The sequence below is a fragment of the Drosophila mojavensis genome, unplaced genomic scaffold (assembly GCF_018153725.1).
Source record: "Drosophila mojavensis isolate 15081-1352.22 unplaced genomic scaffold, ASM1815372v1 contig_277, whole genome shotgun sequence".
Taxonomy (NCBI): Eukaryota; Metazoa; Arthropoda; class Insecta; order Diptera; family Drosophilidae; genus Drosophila; species Drosophila mojavensis.
In genome coordinates, this window is record NW_025318822.1 from 915,243 (window position 1) to 936,063 (window position 20,821).

Consider the following 20,821-nt stretch of genomic DNA (forward strand, 5'->3'; position numbering starts at 1 on the left):
ATTTTGTTTAACGTATTTTGTATTGAGGTTCTTTACTTCTCTTTTAAAAATCTTACAGATTTTTATTGGTATTTTAAAGTCTTAAGTAATTTAACATACATTTAAAATATGATTTATTAGCAAATGTTTAAAAATGAGAAATTAAAATATATGATCTTTAAATGGCAATTGTATAGATGAATATTATAATCTGAATCATATATCTGATAATAAGAAATATTGTAAGCATTGTATTTTTTTAAATACAAATTTATATATATATGTATATATATTCAAATTAGCCTCATGGGTGCGTGTTTTTATTTATTTTTTTTAAGTTTACTGAAGTTCTATAGCATAATAGTCAGTCAGAATAGTCAATATTTGCTATAGCTTTTTAGGCTAATTTTTGGCAATAGCTTTTACCAATTTTCCATCGAATGACCCAACCATTTAGATCAGTCGAATATCGTTTACCGATTTGCTGCACACGGCACCAATCTTTCGATGTCTGCACACGGCAAAGAATAACCGTAACTTTTGCACACGGCCGTAAAGAAGTGTTTGCACTCGGCCATTATTGGATTGCGGCTAGGCAGCAGTTAGGAACAAAACATGGGCAAAGCCAAGTGGGCCTAATGCAGACATCAAGCAAATACGCTCCTCGACGGTCGCTATTGAAACAGTAGTTACCAGCCCGAGTACAATAAAAAAAAAAATACTTTGACCAGTTAACAATAATCTTAATAGCCACATAAATTGAACTTTAACAAATCCATATATCATTCTATGAGTTAAATTTCACCAAGAATAATAAAACTTTCTGACGCTTATCAGGTATATGACCCTGATGATGATTTGATGATTATAGCCAACTACCCAGCATGCAGATCTCTAACTGATTGCAATACATATGGGCAATCATTTGCATGTGTCTGCTCTCCCGCTCTCACCCACTCTCTCTGCTGCTGGTCCCGTCTCTCTGTTGCTCTCTCTCCCGCACACCTGTCACTTACTGGTGTCAACATCGCTGGGCTGGTGCTCGCGTGTGGGCCATCGCTCATGATATTACCGCCTGCAGTCCGCTGCTGCTGGCTGATAACAAACATATTTCTCAGAGATAAGCGTATCGGATATCGCCTTGACGGGATTAGTGTCAGGTTTTCTTTAAAAAACACCATACGTTCGTTTCTGCCAAGCAGTCAACGTTCCGTTCTCAGCAGTTAAGCAAGTGTCAACGCGGTTATCACTAGCTTAGGTGCTCAACATACTGTTTCACTTTGCGTCCAATTGAATTAGATTCACAATCTCGCAATGGACTTGATGTCGATGGCTCATGACGATGGGCATACAGGCGCTGCCGCCCACACTTGTCCCATGATCATGGTGGTAAGTTGCTCAATAAACTAACTTCAATTGCACTCACGGCAACTGCAACAGCAACTGCGTCAGCAACTGCATCAGCGACTGCATCTCTTACGGCAACACTTGCAAATGCAGACATACATACATATTTATTTATTTATTCGTGTGCATTCAAAATTCTTTGCAGCGTAGAGAGAGAGAGAGAGTGAGAGTGCGCAAAGATTTATTTTAATTAGCATCGCATTTAATATACATACTTATTGTGATCTGCCAGTTTTTACTCAGAGCACATCTCGCACTCACACACACGCACACAACAATGCAAACACAGCCGTTTAGCTGCGATGCTTAATTTTAGCTCGCTCTCGCACTCTCTCGCATCGCGCCCCTGCAATCATTTACGCTCTGCTCATATGTATACATATGTATGTATGTATGTATGCCTATGAGTTTGTTTGTTGAGCAAGAGACAAACATTAAGAAATACCGGGTGCTCCGGCGATAAGAACGCATGTTACATGCTATCATTTGTTGCGATAGTCATCGAGTTTACATGTGTCACCCTGTGATCGACTTGTGCGCTCAATACATGCATCTCTTTCTCGCCCCCACAGTTTCATGGCGGCCACTGCGAGCGAATTCTGTGGCGCAGTTGGGTGGCCTACACCGTTACCGAGTTCGCCTTCTCCTGCATTGCCTTCTTCGCGATGTCTTTCCTGTACGAGTTGCTGAAGTTTCTGCGCGTTCAACTGGTTCGCCGTGAAGCACGTAAGGAGGCTGAGCAACTGGCCGAGGAGCAGCGTCGCAAGGCTTTGGGCGACTGCAACGGCTGTTCTGAGACGCAACTGGCCGAAATCAAGGATAAGACCTATTGGCAGCGCATCTTCAATATGCCTCACATCATACAAACCCTCTTGACCTTCATCCAACTCATCATCTCCTACTTGCTCATGTTGGTCTTCATGAACTTCAACTATTGGCTGTGCCTGTCCGTGATTTTGGGCCTCTCTTTTGGCTACTTCTTCTTCGGGTATGTCCAGAAAGATCCGAAGGATAGCGACTGTTGTCCATAGTCTGGACCCCATTAAACCTAAGCTCACACTTTCGGCCTACTAAATCGGAATTAATTACAATTTTAATTCCTCGCAATATTACTGTAAATACATATACTCAAGACAACCGCAATCAACACTGAGTATACTCAAATTGAAGAATGGACGGCAAACGGGATTATTAGACACGAACAACACGAACCCATAGCATGGATGATACGGGTAGATGATCATTTCAACGTCTCATTTTAGCAGCAGGGCATATATCAAAGTACCGACTGGAGAATTTACAGCAGCAGTCGTTTCTCGCGAATATTACGTGCACCTGACACACTCCGCTTGCGCAACCCATCTCATCACATAGTTCACGGCTCATAATGCTTGGGAATCATCTCTTCTATCCACTTATCAAACGAGATTGAGCGAATTCCCAATTCACTGGACTTGGTATCAAAGCTGATACCTAATGACAATGAAAGCAAATTTGATCTAGCATCAGACCTTCCCCTCTTTCCACTTTCCACTAATCATCATCACTGGGTTGGATGTAAAACTAATATGCTTCATACAATGCTGACATGCGCACGTTCACACATATATTTCTAACCTCTTTTTAACCTAAAACACCTACTAACACTTTCTGCCTATCCTAATTTTGTTCTTTCCCTTTTTGTCCTTATCTATCCTTATCCACATCCACATCCTTACTATCCACTTTCACATTCTTATTATCCAGTGTCTTTAGCCCTACACTATACAACCTATCCTACACAGATAACATTGCTGTCATTTCATTCATTCCATCATGACTTCAATCATACAGCCTATTTGGGAACACGGCTGCTCCATTTGGCCAACAGCTGCTGCATACCTCATTGAGAAACCGCAACAAAGTGAATACCACACATGGTGGGACACTACTGGGAAACCAGAAATAAAGACACAAACTTAAAGTCAAGCACATTTATGTTATTCAAAGCACCTGCACCACACATAGGCAAAGCATGCACCTAACCCTTACCCTCTAGCACACACTCCCTCCTTCACACTTAGCACCTCGTATCCCTAACCTGGCACAACCATCCAACTGCACAGTTCCTCGCGAACATCCATGCACATCCCCACTCCAGCACTTGCACTTCCACACAAATTCGCACTTAATAAAAAAATGATTTGTTAATGAGTATCAGAATAGTGTCTTAAAGCTCGAAGCTACACTCTATAATAAAGTATACTCAGAAAAGAAGAAAGATTGAGGTAAGCTCCACCTTCAATCAGAGCATAATTCTTGTCAATTCTTTTTACCGCATAGTTATTATAAAAATCGACACTTTTTTTTGTTTTTTTTTTTGCTAAAAAAAACAAATTTATTTTAAAATTTTTCTTTAAGATTTATGGCATAAATAGTCAACTAGAATTTACTTAAAGAGCATATTGTACAAATAATTATGAGAACAAGAACCTATGTAATAATAAAGTTTTTACATATTATAACACAACTCAATACTTTATTACTTTCTTCGAACAATCGAAAAGTTGCTATAAATGTGAAAAACAAATGAAAATCTCCAGAATTACATACATCAAATTCGTTGAAACAGAGAGCTCCCCGGAGCCGCAGGTCCCACCTGGCAGACCTAACAGACCTAACAGTAGTACGCTTACCTAGTATCTAGATCCCTTGGCCAAAATATATTCATCCCATAAGTACTGGAGCAATATGTGATTTCGGCTTAAGTGTTAGTTTGATATTCAAGTGCGATCCCTAGTCTAGAGCCTTAAGCTAATCGCGTATATTAATCATATATGTATGTTCTGTATGTAGGTATATATCCTATATATATATATATAAGTATATATATGTATATGTATACCGTAGTTAAACCCTTCACTCATGCCTGACTAACAATTCGAGCTGCACTCACTCACAGCTGGACGCGATTCGAAACCAGTCCAACTGACAATAACCGAACCAGGAGGAACTAGGATGGGCCGTTGCCTCATAAGCCAGTTGCCCCGGCCGTCATCATACCGCCGTGGTGGTGGTGGTGGTGCATGCCGCCATTTTGAAAGTACATGTAGTAGTTGTAGGGCGGCTGCTGTGCCGCTCCGCCCTCGCAGTCCAGCAGCGGCTGTCCCCCGTTGGCGGCGCCCACCGGCGACGGCGTCATGGGCAACGGGGACACCGTGTTGCCCTGGCAGCTGGCGCGCAGGGCAACGGCCTGGTGGTGCGCCAGAATGTCGGTCACCGAGTGCGACGAGGGCCAGTGGGCGGCGGCCACGCTGCGCAGCTGATGCGTCTGCCCCGCCTGCGGCGGCGAGGGGCTGCCGCAGGAGACGGCCTTCATGCTGTACGCCGCTGCCGCACTATACGGCTGGTAGATGGAATTGTAGAGATGGGCGTGGGCGTGCGCATGATGAGCGCTGGCCGCCACCGCGGCTGCCGTATGCTGGTGATGATAGTGATGCTGGTGCGCGGAGTGTGTGTGCTGCACGGCATTGACGTTGGCCACATTAGCGCTGCTTGCGCTGCCTCCGCTGCCGCCGTTGCTGCCCATGCCGATGGCTGCGCTGCCGGCGCCAGCACTGCCAGCTCCGTGGTGATGGCCTATGCTGCCCAGCTTGTTGCGCAATATGCGCGAGATGGAGCTGACGCTGGGCACGTTCGTCTTGTCGCAGATGCCCTCGCTGAGCAGGCGATCGCGAATCTCCCAGGCAAAGATGCCCGGATCCCGCTGCTTCAGCTCGCGTATGTAGTTGACCACCTTGGGCGTGGTGACGCGCGGCTTGGAGCCGCCAATGGCACCCGGCAGTATGGAGCCGGTCTCGTGGTAGCGCGCCAGTATCTTCGAAACGCAGCCGTGACTCACGCGCAGCTGGCGCGAGATGTCGCAGGGTCGGATGCCCAGCCGGGCCAGCTCCACGATGCGCATTCGCGTCGCATTTGGCAGCGGCCGGCCGTTCACAAAGACGCCGCCCAGCTGATTCACTTCGCCGTACTGCGGGCACTGCGACTCTGAAAGGAGATGAAGCACAGGGCACTGAATCAGTATGTGTGTGTGTGAGTGTTAGCATAGAAAGAAGAGGAAGAAGAAGAACAACAACAACTACAAGCAGAGCTAATGAGAGGGCGAACAAAAGCACATTTGCGTCTAATTAGCTTCGGCTGGGCGGCCGGGAGCGGGTCCAAGTCAATGGAACTCTAGTTCGCCTGAAAATCGCAACACTTTGCTTCCCAGAACTGCGGATGTGGGTGTAGACGCATTTGTGTCTGTGTGTATGTGTGTTTGAATCTTGTGGGATAGCGAACAAAAAAAAAAACACACACACACAGAAATGCGCCGAACGTGCGGAAATGCATTTTGTATATGGGCGCAATGATTAGATTGTAGCTGTCCCAACGGCATTGGGGTTTACCTATCTGAGCAATGGTATAACTTGAAATAAGTATTAGGTAATATTTAGTAGTACTAGTATAGTATATATAGTAGTAATAGGCTTATCAGAGATTATATAAATGGGAGCTCTTAGATATTGCACCTCATAAATATTTTATTATGCTGTACATAATCTTAGCCAAAGTATAAAATTATTTATTAGAAGCAATGGGACTACGTCAGTTAGCTAGCTAAAAATCAAGATTTTTATTTTAGTTAATGACTTTAGCTAATGATTTTTTTATTTTCCCAATTTACTGTAATAACCAGAAGACACCATATACTAGGGAAAAATCTTATTCGCTCAACGAGTTCCACTTCCACTTCCAATCTTGCTGAAATATATGCATATGTATATTGCAGACATTTAATCTAACCCTTGACATCTAATCGGCATAAAATCCTTCCGTATTTTCAAATCTCAGAAGGAAAACTATCTTCATTCTCTATACCTCAAAGAAATATGGCTAGATTTAATTACATTTTTTTTTTTTTTTTTTTTTTTTTTTAATTTCTATAAATTTTAAATGAATTTTTGTGGCAAACCAGAAGGCAAAGTATCATATGCACTAGAATACAATTACAATTCATAATAATGGCCGATAATTATGGAAAAATAATTTTAGCCAATTGGTCGTATCACCTGCTCTCGCAGTTACTCCGACCCCGCTGCCAATTCATTACAGTCACTTGTAAAAGTTTGCACATCTGCGCCTTATGCCGTCGTCTAATTTAGAATCATGTAATTAGCTTCAAGTTACACAACAACAACAGCAACAATAAGAAGAAGAAGAAGAAGAAGACTATGCAAGACGAGGCAAGTTTAACTAAGAACACGTACAGAGCCAGCAAAGTGCCTCAAAGAGCGCCATAAAAATCACAATAGGGCTGCCGAGTTACACGCGCCACAAGTTGCAAGTTGCAAGTTGCAAGTTGCGAGCTGCGAGCTGTGGATGGAAGAATCGAACAAAGGCCTGAAAATTGAAGAATTGAGCGAGGAAAAGCAGAGTTTGAGGAGAAAGTGGCTGAGGGGGCGGGGGCGGGGGCTTACTCGTCTGTGGAACAGAAAACAAGTGTATCGACCTCAATTGTTTTTTCATTCATAACTGAAAATTGTGGCCAGTAGCTTAACGAGGCGCTGGCCATTGCCATAATTAAAATACTGTGTTGGGACTGTTGCGGCTACTCGGATCGGATTACAGTCCAAATTGGAAACCCCTCAGACACTTGTTGCCCCCACTGAACTGCAGCAGGCGGCATCAGCAGACTGCATCGAATTTCATGTACTTTATGGCTAAATGCATTTGCGCACTTGTCAATTGCACTTCGATCACATTTTGCTTTTTTCTTTTCGATTTTCGTTTTGCGCTTTGCCCCGTTTGGGGCCATTCGCCAGACAAATGGGCCACGCGAAACGTGCAGCTGCATAAATAATAATCCACCTACAAAGTCGAGTTTCATTGAGAGCAGTGCCGCGTCTACAGATATAGAGCTATGCATAGATCATCCGCTGGGACTAGTGCGAAAACCCAGCATCATAAAGGCAATAACTATTTGCTTTGCATAAGTTTTTAACAGACGCATTTGAGAAACAATAAACTAGCCGCGCTCTATAAAAACCGATAGATCCCACAGTTCGTCTGCCAGTCAGAGTCAAGATGCTAGTTAGAACTAAACTGATTATTCTGCTCTATTTGTGCCTCGTGCTGCACTCCCAGGCAACGGGGGCAAATCCTGCGGAGGAGCGCGCAGCTAGAACGGTAAATATAAACTCCCCACGATTCATGACTCATGACTCACTCACATATATATCTTTGCAGAAGAACGATGTCTATGATTGGATATCGAGTCTATTCGTGGACTACGACAGCGACGAGTCGGAAGAGTATTGTATGAAGCGAGCGACTCTCCCTTTAAGTTCACCTATTAATCCGATTTACTTTTCTAGTAATTTGTCGCAACTGCACGGTTATTGTGGGCCAGGCGAACAACATGAGTGCTACCAGTCCGCCAGCAACAGTTGCACCTACTCCGAGTGCTCCAACTGCTGCCCCAACGGCGAATCCTGCCGCAACTACACCAGCTGCGGTGGTTCCTCCTGCTGCTACAACTGCTGTCGCTCCGCCTGCCCCCGGTGCTCGTTAACTAACGTCGCTCAGGCAGTTTAATTAATTTAAGTTTCAATTTGCTTAAAGGGATTTGGTTATACGAATAGAATATGTCCGACATTTCTTGGACTCGTTTAGTCTTTGATGAATTGCAGCTATTTGCAGTGTAAATTTGGCATTTAATATATGTACATGTACATATGCATATGTATGTGTATTATGAAACAAGAGTTGAGCCAAGTGTTGTGTTGCTAATCCCAGCCAAATCTCAGCCAGAAGCAGCCACTCGGCATGCAACAGCCGCCAGATCAAGATCCACACAATTGTTTTGACATAAGTCACAACAAATCGGCTGGCGCTCAACGCAGACCCACACGCATTGCCGTCTGGTTCGTCTGGCTGGTGGCTGGTGGCTGGTGGTGCGAGCAGAGACACTCACTGTGGTGTGGCTGGTCGGTCGGTCCATTCAGCTTGAGGCTCGGTGGTTTTCCTGTGCTGTTTGTCGCCTTTGAACATTTCGCCTGGCATTTTCCCAGTGACAGCCAATGTGAGACGCCGGCAGCCCAACTTGACATTATGTTTGACATTTGTAATCTTGCGATCGTTAATTATTTTCGAATTGAGTTACAAAGGGGGCCCACGTAGCACAGGCACAGAGCCACACAGGAGTAACGCCAAAGATCATACACATTCGACAAATGTTCCCTTTGCCGTAGCAGTTGTTGTTTTTTATTTTCTACTTCGTCTGCCTGCTATCCGGCGGGGTATCTGTGCGCCTGCCTCTGCGACTTCGACTGCTCCGGCATTTGTGGCATCCGCATTGATAGCTGCAATTTGTTGCTCTACTCAACAACATTATCTTCGAGTGCTTGACTTTTGTGCTAAACGTTCATAAATTTGTCTCCACAAATATTTTCAGTCTTAGTCTGCCCCGATGAATGGTGCGCCTCCTCGCATTCATTTCCCCCCCATTTTTTTGTTGCTGTTGTTTCAGATCAATGTTTACTGCGTCATTTGAATGGCTTTTCAAATACGCATGACATCAATTTTCGGCAATTATTAAAGATTAATGGGCGCCAGAGTTGACCATTCCACTATGGGAAAAAATCCCATTTTTTTGGCATTAATTCCAAATAATGAGCTAGAGATATGAAATTTTTTGTGGATGCTCGTCAGGCTTTAATTTAATTTCGGATTTTTTTGGTTTTTTCAATTTGACCCTGATTTGACCCCTATAATTTTTTTCCTTGATATTTTTTTGCCGTTAGTATGAATTTGACAGTTCTTTTCATATTTTCATATTGTTGAACTAAAATTAGTCACATTCTTCTTCTAATTTAATATCAAATGCAATATCCTCGTCTTCTGTCCATTCGTCACTTGAATCACCTTCATGATTTTTCAAAATATGATCGGGAGATTCAAATAGTGCAACGACTTCATTCGGAATATTCCTTTTTTTATTTAATTTTTGGCGTTCATTTAGGCAGAGGCTTGATAATAGAGGATCCGACGAGTCTAATGCTCTGTTGAAAACATCAGTTATGTTATTCAATCTGCTGCATTTTCTTGCATGAGATCTTCTGTCATTCTTGTATATTTTATTTCTGGCTTCATTAAGAGTGGAGTTTCGTAATTTTCCTTTGACGCAAGCTCTGATGATAACTTTCTTTTTAAACGACATCCTGCATTTTCATAATTTAAATATTTACGTCCAGCTTTATTTGGAGACGTCTCGTGCTCACCAAACGCAATTACAACATTGCCATCAAGCCAAGTAGAATGTTTAACTTTAAATCGATCTAACATTCTATTGCATTTCAACAAACATTTTTTTATATAGTGAATAAATTCCTCGACTTCTTTTTGGATAATTTTTTTAAGATCTTCGTTCACATTGTTGTTAAAAGATTTGGCAATAAAAGATATTACAACGTCGTTTTGGCGGTTGTTGCATCTCCAAATTTCCAGCAGCACTGAACGTCTAAACTCAAGCGCAACTACAACATGTCAATTTTCGGGAAAAGGGGCAAAAACGGGCAAAAGTTATTAATGGGTCCTTATAGTATATGGTTTAGTTAATTACCCTCAGCTAAAACTGCCGAGGCCTAGCGAGGACTGTTAAAGTTATACTCCACAGAACACAAACATATTTGTTAGGATTAAGCTAAAAATACACATGAACAACACATTGCACAGTTACACAAAAACACAGAAGTATACAAAATCACTACGGACACTTATTATATATACCTTTATTAACTTTTTGCATATTAAGTTTTAATTTATGCGATTAACAAATAAATTTTATACAGCTAAAAAGTTGCGATCTATTTGGCGCGCTTTTTCACATTGCAATGCAGCGCTGAATCATCTGACTTTGTAAAATTATCAAATAATAGGGGTAGTCCCCAAAAATTTAACAAAAATATTTTGATTCTATCTAATGAATTTAGAATTGGAAAAAAATATTTCTTTAGCGGTTTGAGACAACAAAAAAATTGTATTAATGCCAAAATATCGTACTTTTTTCCCATAGTGCATTCGAATGTGAAGTGCGTGCGCCTAGTTAATTATTATATTGAGTTATGAATATGCCTCGATAAGACAGGGCTCCAAGCTAACTAGCCCGAAAAATTGCCGGACTCAAACACATTGAACTTGAGCTGGAGATAAAGTTGCAACTGCAGCAGTTCCATATGGGCTTATCATTCCCGCTTGATGATCTTTAGCCCACAATGGAAAGCTAATGTGCGGCTTTTGTGATTTATGGCCAATGGGCATTAACATCCGGCCGACTCAGAGTCTGAGCCAGAGATGAAGCCGGAGCCGGAGCCTGCAGTCAAATTAGTCACGTATTTTTGCTATTAGCGCTACAATTCAATTCCCCATAATTCGCCTTCGATCGGGGCTCGAGATGAGTCAAGAACTTTATATGCAAAGATTATTCGCGACGTGCCAAACACAAATTTGTCCCAAACGCAAATTTTGATAAATTATTGTCATGCATCTACAAACGTATCATAGAGTTTGTCCAATAAAAGTTAGCATTCAGCTGTTAAATATGATATGATCTTGTTAAAAAAACAAGTTTCAGCATCAGGGACCCCACAAAAACAATATATGGAAACAAAGTAAATACATATGTATTTAAAGATTCTATTGCAATGGGCGTGCGGAAAGCAAACACTACTTAGCTGAGAGTCTACAGAGATTTAACTCGGAGCTACTGTCGCGCCGCCTGCAGTGACCCTTCCGATCGTGCCACAATGACCCGCCGTCGGCATTGCATTGTTGTTGCTCTTGTTGCTGTTGTCTGGTTGGCTTGGTCGGCTGGTCTTATTAAAGGTGCAAACATGCCACCGCCGTTGAGGATTCAAATTCGAGAGAGTCGCGTCGGTTACGATCAGAGGCCGATGCATGAACGATGAGCGGGGCAGCCAGCTCCCAGCTCAGGTGCAGCTGAAGTGTTTGCCCGTTGCCGTTGCCGTTGGGTTTATTTTGCGTGTTTGTTTGCTTTTGGAAACCTTCGAATGTAGAGAGCCCACTTTTCACGTAGACATACTCTATACCTATGCATGTATTATTGTTTATTTAATTTTAAGTTACGCATAAAAAACGGAAAAACAAAAAAATCACTGACAAAACTGGGCTTGGGCTACTTCAGTGCACGCTCTGGTCCATGTTTGCTCTGATGTCTATAAAGAATAAATTCGTAAGATAGAGCTACTTTGTCTCTAATGAGTATCCGCATCCTGCCAATTCCACTCAGTCACTCAGCTAATCAAGGCAAACAAGCCGGCGAGAGATCGACTGCGATCGGTAGTAGCTGCGCTTCTGTCGCTTCTGTTAATGAAAAGCAAACACCTACGAAATGTGAAGAGCTCTGGCAAACAGCTTAAAAAATCATAAACTCATTTTTTTTGTTTTCGTCAGGGCCAGTCATGCCCTACCCGGTCTACCCCTACCCCTGCCCCTGCTCCTAACATGCCCTGCCCTGCCAATATTTGCCGATGGATTTTGGTCTTATGAATCGATGCGGGCTGTCATCAGAGTCCTGGTGCGGGTGCTGCGGCGGCCTCAGCGGAAGTCGCTATCGTTAGCGGGTACAAATGGCTTACAAATGGCTCTGTTTGCATTGGAATCCTATACGCTGTCCAGTTAGACGGGCATCCCTTGAGGAAGACGCTGCCGCCCCGACGCAGGCCATAAAAAGCTCAATTAAAATTGTCTATAAAGCGAAATTATAATTCATAAATTCTGGGAAATTGCCGAATACAATGGCAGGCACTGTTCTGCATTCAGCACTCGAGACGGCCGATAAACAAATTACAAAATGCTCCAGCAAATGGAGTAGCCGCAGCAGCAGAGATGCTGCACTGCGACTTTATCTGCGCTTTCTAATTCCTGGAATTTTGTGTGAAACAAAAAGAGATGAGAGGCAGAGAAAAACAACTTTTGCTTTGACAAAAAACCGCTCAGACCTTCCTGCGACAATTAAATTTAGCAAAAGGCATGCCGCACTTGAATACACATAATATTTGTGTATGAAAACGCGAAAGGTTCACCAAAAACTCACTGAAGCATGCAAATCCAATTACAGGAGCAATTAACAAACTTTAACTAACTATAACTAATTAAAAATAATATATTGGTTGTTGGTTCTTTTTTTTTACAAAATGCTACAAAAAATAACATAAGTATATGAATAGTGATATATGTGTATATACAAGCGTGTATACATTTATAAATAAATAAAATTGTTAATCAGTTAAGTGGCAATCATATCAATGCTCAGATTAAAAGAACTGCTTGAGATAGAGAGGAATAGGGAGACACACAGAGAGAGAGAGAGAGAGAGTGTATAGACATTTGTATTTATATTTATTTCCTACTTGAATCAACTGATAAGAAACGTTTCTACGTATGTATGGTTCAGTATACGCTACTCCTTTATTGGTCTAGGCAATGAATTGAAATCTCTGTCTTTTGCGATTATTTTTTATAGTTTAAGGCATAATAATGTTGTTGTTGTGTCTGTATTGATACTCGTTCAAGAAGAGAAGTAAGTATATTAGCTGTGGATATTTTCGTTGCAGGCTAAGCATAAACATAATATACTCCACCTTATGCTCTATGTGGTAATATTTTAAAATTATATATGCTATATGCTATATTTGTTATATATTAAACGGCAGAGCTAACTCAATGTAGAAAATTAAGGAAAGATAAACGTTTTGTTCTTTAAGAAAAAGAAAATTATAAAATAAATGAATATAATACTAAATACTAAATCAAAAATCACGATAAATCGACAAATATTCTATCCTCTTGATAAAAATTTGTTCTCGATAATTCTCTATAATTTGAATTTCTCTATAAATCGTAAAAAAATTATCCTCTTGTCATTGTGAATTATAGGGACTTGATTTGAATATAAAATCTATTCAAAAGAGATAAGTAAGCCCCGATTAGGACCTCTCCACGTCCCCATTAGTAGAATTTTCCCACAAAAATAAATTTTGATGCTCCTTGAAAGAGTATTGGGCAGTCAGTTCGCGTTCGATGCCAGCAATCCTTACTTATATTCATTAGAAATTATTTGCTGACAGATTTGAAATGTCAAAAGGCAATAAACTAATTTCATGCATAATTGAAATTAACAAATTCAACAGACAACTGGCAATTCGGCCAGCTGATAAGCGATTTTTGTACATTTTTATATTCACTTTTAGAAATAAATATTTCGATGTCTATATCTGCTGAAATACATTGTATTATTTATGGCCTGGGATTATGCCATGGGCAATAAACATTTAATCAACGATTCGCAATTCAGCGACCCCAAATAATGACATTAATAGAAATTGCAATAATTTTAATTAAATATCATTTCGAATTCGAGTCAATCAACACGTTTCCACTTCTAGCGAAGCATTCAGCGTCCATTCCCATTGTAATTTTATCAAATTGTAGAGAAACTCTGAATAATTTCCGCAAAATGGGACAAACTCTCAATGAAAATCAAATGCTTAAAGCATTTCATATCTAATATTCGATATGGAACAAAATGGCGGCGAATTCGACTCGCCATTTGAGTCGACGCCCACGGCAATGGCAAATAAATTTGCCATGAAATGGCAACGTTTTATTTTATTATATTCAAAGATGTTGTTTTTTATTTCGCGAATCGAGGACATGATTTGTTTTAGGTATTCACAGTCTATCCTTAGGGACAACAACTGCGGCGCAGCCAAGAGAGCATGGCAAATTAAATTTCCTTTTTCACTTTTCGTGATTTCTTTTTTTTTTTTTTCCTCAACAGCAAATTGCAATCTGCAGAGCTGCAAGCTGCAATATGCTGCTGTGGCAATAAATCTTTTGCTCTTGGCAAGTGGTGCCCGCTGCCTTTGGCCACTGCCCGGGTCTACCAAGCCATTTGATTGACAGAGCGCTGCCGCCGCCACAAGCCAAGGGGTTGACTTGTGCAAGAAAATACCCTGTACTTTCCTTAAGTTTCGTGAGAGCATAATACTGTAATCAATCATAGTAAAATCTATATTACATCCTCTTTATGTAACTGTTAATATGTTATTTTGCATAACATATAATTTTTGTATATATAATACTCTATTATAATATTTAATACTATTCAATTCTTTTTAACTACAATATAAAATCATCATAAAATTTATATGAAATTAAAAACATATAATCTAATATTAAATATAATTTAATAAGCTTGTATAACACTTAATAATCTAAACAGAATTAATAAAAAATATAATTAAATTAAATATTTAAAAATCTTTTCAAATTCAACAACCAAGAAAATTAACAAATATATTATTGTTTCATTTATCGCTAAAGAATACCACTATTACGGCACATTTAGAGCTATTAACATGTTGTTAAACGTTTTAGAGACTCTCCAAAGCTGCAAAGTGTGAAAAGCTGGTTATTAAAAATAAAAACAAATGATATCATATGTACATATATACACTTCGCTGGTAAAGGGTATCTAATAGCTGAGCATCTGTGCAAATTAATTATATTTTCATTTTAAAAGTAAAAGAAATGATTTGCATTTGCAATGCAGAAAAAATTAATTTAACAACTCAGTTGAATTCTGTTGAGGCTCGGCGGTTTTATTTCATTTTCATTTTCATCCGAACATTGCGTATACGCAGTGTCAGCGGATGCTACCTAGCGGATACTACCTACCCCAAACTTATTGGGCTTGCTTTAAAAATAATTCTTTTCTCAACTTGTTGGTGGTGACGATTAAAATTCACGTTTAACATGATTTCATGCCAATATATATACTAAGTGCCCATAGAAGAGCTTGTCGACAACTTTGCATTCGGAGCGTTTCACAATTTGCCGCACAATCGCGTTTATTTATCAGTGAATTTATTCAAGCGCTCATGGGCTAGCCCAGTAGAAGAAGGAAACGTCTGACTGTCCGTCTGGATGTCCCTTTGAACTGTCGCAATGTTATTCCCATTTAATCAGTAAGAGTTCAATTCCAAGCCTTATCAAGCTGAAAGAGTGCGGAATTGTCATTATCTGTTTACTCAACATGCCTCGATCTTTCATTTCAGATTGTTTGCGAGGCGCCTCATGAATTTTAAGTTGGCTTCAAATGAACTGATTAAATGAACTTTAATTCTAAATAGTGGCATTGAGAGTATAGGAGACTCTGCTAATTCAAGATCATTTCTGATTTCTTCTCTCTGACGAAGTCTGATTTTATTTGAGAAATAAATTGATGCTGTAATTTAATATAATATAATAATTTAATTTCGCCTTTATGTATGGGAAATATACAGAAGTTTATATATAAATAAGCTAAAATTTTATTATTTCCATTTATATTTATTCATATTAGTATATTATTCGTAATCATCTTGTATCGTGTACGGCCATTTGTCAATATTCTATTTGCAACGAGTTAAGTTATATCATAAGAAAGTATTTGATTATTTCTTTGTTATTTATGTTTTATTTTTAGAAATGCTAAAATGTTTGTAAATAAAGAAGCTAAATCTGAGAATGTTAGCTAATTAGACATCAGTCTTAGTGATTTTCTGCAATATTAAAACTATGCTAATTAACATATGTTAATATGAGTATTCAAAATTAAGAATTAGCTGTGTTGTCTTGAAGCTAAGATTTATGTATATATTAATACCATATATAGTTCTAAAATCTAATTAAATTGCTCCTATACCGTATTATAGTATATAATAAATGTATATAATTAATTATATATTTATTTCTTATTTTATTTACGCTCATCTCTTAACAATATCAACGATTTTCAAGTATTCCGATAAGATTTCAATAAATAATTGCTTGTAAACATCATTGCATCACATTGACTTGAGTGCGCATATAAATCTTAGATTCGGCCGATGTAAGCCATTGCTTTAATTTATAAATTAAGCTCATTAGTTTGTGTGGGCTCCGCCTTGGCGCACATGCGCCACATGCCCAGCGATCTCACCCTTGGCCTCGGCTTGGCCCTCGCCCCTGCTGACGCTCCCTCTGCGTGTGGATATCAAAAGTACATAAAACTAAATAGATTCCTTCAGCGTCAACAACTTTGTCTGTCAACAGAAATGAATGGCTCCATAAATCACGGCAGCCGCAACCGCAGGCTGGCATCACACTAGATCCCGCTAGGCAGGCTAGGAGCACTAGCACAAAATATGACAGCGTCGGGCTGCTCAGATTCTCTCTGCCCCGGACCTCGAGATGCAGGCCGTAGCGTACCCATTCCCGTTGCCGGCGCATGTAAAAAGGGGCGCGCCCAAGACATGCTGCGCTGACTTCAATTACGCGTACCAAGAATGTGGACAATGCGAGCGCGCATTGCCCAAATGCCTGGCGAGAGCAACTAAGGCAAAGACAAATATACAAAAACAAGCAATCATTGCCAATGTACTAGAACCGAATCCGTTCGCTGGCAGCTCCGCCTCAGCTCGCCGCCGACACGCATAAATTTTGTTTGGCCCGACGCACTTTGAACTCTGGAGGCTGCGGTTCCGGTCGTAGGTCGCCGGCTTCCTTTGGGAATATCGCAGCCATCAAGGGGTTAGTCTGAGTCAAGTTCTGGCATCTGGCTTAGGCATCATATTGATGAGCTCGCATTAATTACGACCCAAGGGGCGCCAACACGTGCCCCCCACTTGCGGCAGATGCAGCGATTAGAAATGCATTAAACTTATGTTAATGAGCTGAGTTTCGCCAGCCAAGCGGACATTGTTTGTGCATATGGCATATATGACATATGCCACTGGCACTGGCACTCGCACTAGCACTAGCACTTGTCAAGTGTCACCAGATCCTTTGGCAGCGGCTCCAAGTGGGCGGCCATCAGCATAATTAAATACACGCACCAGCTAGCAGCCAGCTGATTTAATTAAAGTCGCCTGTGCGGGCCACCGACGCCAAATAATCAAGTCAGTGGAGCGTTGACCAAAACTTGTACGCAATCAGGAATATCGAAGGGAAACAGGAGTTTTTACGATGCCCTGGCCGCACAGCTCTACCCATATGAATGTGTGCGTATGTGTAAGTGTGTGTGTGTGCTTATATACAGTTCCATTAAGACGTGTACACATTGACGCGACTTTTTTCTCTCTCAAGTGTTTGCCTGCATTTGTGACCGTCTTGGTCGCCGTCATCTTCGTCGCCGTCGTCGCAGTTGTTGTTGTTGTTATAGTCGTTGTTGTTGTTTTGCTTGCCTTTTGTTTTACTGCCCATTTCTGTGATTTTAGCATCTCGCCACTGCGCCCGCTGGCAGCCTGTGGCAGGCTTTTATGTTTAGCTACCGAAGTAGATGGCTACCGGTAGCCGTTAGTCACGCATTTCTGCATCTACATAGCCATTGCCACTCCGACTCCGACTCCGACTTCGACTCTGACTCTGACTCTAACTACACACGACTCCGCTGGCTCCACTGCTCTGTCTGCAGCAGCGTCTGGCCGTTCTAAGCAAACAATGCGGCGCACAAACAGTATGTCAAACTCATCCGAAACCAAGTCATTAATGCACCCAAGTGGAAGATCCCCAGCTTGGTAATCCTAAATAATAGTTACATTGATTACATTTAACATAAGCAGTGAATAGGAAAGTGATAGTAGGAAATGGTATTACAAACACTGGACTTATTAGATTATGTGAAGCTATATGAGTACTTCAGGATGAAGTTTTTCATTTACTTAACCTCTAAGTAGAGATATTATATTTTATAAGCAAACATTTAGCAAAGCATGGCAAAGACACAAATTTACTAAATTTATTTGTATTAACTTGGGTACATATTTTTATAATTTTATGTGACTATTCTTTTCGAATTTTTTATCAGAAACACATTTGAGAAATTTTATTTATATTTTTAGGAAAAACTATAGATTTTGAATTGAATTTATAAGTAAATAACTAAATAAATAAATATCATAATTATATTATTATTTTTTTCTTCTGTAAATACAAAGCTATGATTTTATACCTGTTATTTATTCGCTTAACAGAAACACTAGATAACTTAAGCAACGTCTCCTTCGACTATATAAAGACTTTATATAATGACTATTTGCTATAATCGAAAGTCCACACACAATACAGAGAAAAGTACAAATACTACAATTACATAATAAGGGCACATTATGCACCTGCTTAAGCGCATGCCAAAAAATATTGAAATCGCATTTGTTTCGAAGATTGCGCTGAAGCGTAATTGTGGATCGATGTGTCAACAAATCGGACAGGTAAAACAAATCTCTACACGGCCAGCTTTTGGCCAGCTAAGTTATGCGGGCCTTTTATTTTATTTTATTGTTTTTATTTTGTTGGTGCCTCTTGTTTTTTGGGCCAAAGCAAATGGACAAACAGAGACACGGACACTTGACGGCAAAAGCGAAGACCACACGGCAAACACTGTGGCACAGACCACAAACATTACAACGATCATTAGTTAAATTAGAGGCAATGGCTCCGCGGCCAACGGCGACATTTTCTACTTGCCCATCATCGCCCATGTGCAGGCAAAGCAAACAGTTGACATTGCTACCGGGAGGCTGTCGATCATGCGTAGAAGGCGGCAAGCGGCAGGCGGAAAGGGGCAAGTGGCGACGGCATCGCTGCCCATCTTTGAAACGAAAATCAAAAAGCAAATACGACCATACCGAAAAGTGTCTTGGACTCGCACTCAACGGTAGCTGTGCCGTGTTTGCATTGGACATTGCGACACCGAGTCAGGTGCTCGCTTGGCGACTGGGTTAACAGGATGTAGCATGCGCCGAACCACTTTACCCATGTCCGCCTTGCGCACACGAATTTCCCCACTTCAGAAACGAAGATGCAGTGGAACTGAAGCCATAAATGCCGACGGAGATATGTTTCAGTACGTGAGCATATAGTCTGGATGGACCATGGGTGATCTTACAAGTTAGCAGAGAAATGTATGAAAGGGATTAACACAGTATATATTGTATTACCGTTGACTACTTATAGACTGATTTGTTTGACTTCTCCGCCTCAACATACCTGGATCCATTTCCAGATTAAAGAACTCCACAATTGTATCTGCTTTAAGCTATCTCTGCTGATCTCACTTGACTCCAAATCCACTTTGAGTACTTTCCCTGTGCACTCGTTTGACTTGTACGTATTTATTTTATTTAATTATAATCGAGTGGTAGGCTGCTTGGGTTAACCGGCTGCTTGGGTTAACTTGGCCGTATTGTTAGTTTCAATTAGGGCATGAAATTTGCACAAATTATCGGCGCTTGTTGCCGGCGCGACGCCAATTGGATTGCCAGATTGGGTTTCGATTGGGTTGGCGCTTCGCTTCGTTTTAGAGTCGGTTTTGGATGAGCTACTGGCCTACTAGCTGGCTATACACACAGGTGAGTTGCTGAACCACAACTGAAAATCTGATTAGCACATTTTGGCAATAGATCTTTGACTTTCGTTCAATAATTATCACACACTTTTCACACCCGACTTTTTTCTGGTCACTTTAGATTGAATTTACTTTTATAATTTTATGCAATATATGAATGATAAGCATCGTCGCCATTAATTAATTATGCATGTTTGTATTGATCGGCATCGATTTGGAGCACACATCGAGCACATAGATCGCACTTATTCTTGTCACATGCAGTTCCGCATTAAAATCCAATTGCCCGTTTCTTTCTTTCCTTCCACTAGTAATCCGTGATCCGTGATCCGTGTGGGAGCAGCGCGCGTTTCACATGCACAGACAGTCACAGCTCCCCAACTTGTTGTTGTTCATCACCCGTGGCTGCTGCGACTAACGGTCGCTCACGTTCATCAATCCACAGCCACATGCGAAAAGAACCAGCAGCCAAAGCTAGCAACGACGACGGCGACGGCGACAGCGACGCAGCATACCAAGATCTCGTGCTCTCTCCTTCTATCATACTCTTGCTCTCCCGAGCTCAACGTGTTGTATGTGTGAGTGCGCTTGCTCGTGTGTTTCCTCTTCACACTCGCATTCACATCGCACACACTCTCACTGAGGGCGGCGATCGCTTTGTATTTGTTGGTTTTAATGGCGCTGCTGCTGTGTGTTGGTGTGCGTGTGTTTAGCTCGCTGGCAAAATAACAAAAATGAAGAATGTCTGTTAGCGAGCAGGAGCGCATTCAGTGGAGTGAGCGCCCAACATATGAGAGAACTATCAAATGAAATGTGCATGAAATATAACTTAATAATTAAGGCGTGTATATATAAAGATCATCTGGTGCTGTTAGTGATACAATTTATATAAACCTATCAACATATTTGATCACAAAACTTAACATTTACCCGCGATACGCTTCTGTAGTTTACCAGCGATACATG

General features: G+C 40.9%; 3 protein-coding genes and 1 long non-coding RNA gene across 4 annotated transcripts; 2 read left to right on the plus strand and 2 right to left on the minus strand.

Annotated features, from left to right (window-relative positions):
- The first annotated feature begins 986 nt into the window (after nucleotides 1–986).
- Nucleotides 987–3,681, plus strand: LOC6573983 (high affinity copper uptake protein 1). The gene is made up of 2 exons (XM_002000006.4): nucleotides 987–1,368; nucleotides 1,959–3,681. Exons 1-2 carry the CDS (start codon nucleotides 1,294–1,296, stop codon nucleotides 2,415–2,417), a joined length of 534 nt encoding a protein of 177 aa, XP_002000042.1. The 5' UTR covers nucleotides 987–1,293; the 3' UTR covers nucleotides 2,418–3,681.
- Nucleotides 3,682–3,750: 69 nt separating this feature from the next.
- On the minus strand, nucleotides 3,751–20,303 carry LOC6573984 (paired box pox-meso protein). Its single transcript, XM_002000007.4, has 2 exons — nucleotides 19,498–20,303; nucleotides 3,751–5,412 (listed from the first exon to the last, which is right to left on the minus strand). The coding sequence occupies exons 1-2, from the start codon at nucleotides 19,505–19,507 to the stop codon at nucleotides 4,397–4,399; spliced, it is 1,026 nt and encodes a 341-aa protein (XP_002000043.2). The 5' UTR covers nucleotides 19,508–20,303; the 3' UTR covers nucleotides 3,751–4,396.
- LOC6573985 lies at nucleotides 7,328–8,070 on the plus strand. The gene is made up of 3 exons (XM_015167215.3): nucleotides 7,328–7,593; nucleotides 7,654–7,723; nucleotides 7,782–8,070. Exons 1-3 carry the CDS (start codon nucleotides 7,492–7,494, stop codon nucleotides 7,976–7,978), a joined length of 369 nt encoding a protein of 122 aa, XP_015022701.2. The 5' UTR covers nucleotides 7,328–7,491; the 3' UTR covers nucleotides 7,979–8,070.
- LOC122757043 lies at nucleotides 9,489–10,308 on the minus strand. Its single transcript, XR_006356939.1, has 2 exons — nucleotides 10,195–10,308; nucleotides 9,489–10,108 (listed from the first exon to the last, which is right to left on the minus strand). It is a non-coding gene; the product is annotated as an uncharacterized LOC122757043 (long non-coding RNA).
- Nucleotides 20,304–20,821: the final 518 nt, after the last annotated feature.

What these genes read in the sequence shown, in the direction of transcription:
- LOC6573983 (XM_002000006.4), top strand. Translation starts at nt 1,294, where the DNA reads ATGGACTTGATGTCGATGGCTCATGACGATGGGCATACAGGCGCTGCC. An exon ending in CTTGTCCCATGATCATGGTG is followed by an intron (nt 1,369 to 1,958) that starts GTAAGTTGCTCA and finishes TCGCCCCCACAG; the next exon opens with TTTCATGGCGGCCACTGCGA.
- LOC6573985 (XM_015167215.3), top strand. Translation starts at nt 7,492, where the DNA reads ATGCTAGTTAGAACTAAACTGATTATTCTGCTCTATTTGTGCCTCGTG. An exon ending in AGGAGCGCGCAGCTAGAACG is followed by an intron (nt 7,594 to 7,653) that starts GTAAATATAAAC and finishes ATATCTTTGCAG; the next exon opens with AAGAACGATGTCTATGATTG. An exon ending in CGACGAGTCGGAAGAGTATT is followed by an intron (nt 7,724 to 7,781) that starts GTATGAAGCGAG and finishes TTACTTTTCTAG; the next exon opens with TAATTTGTCGCAACTGCACG.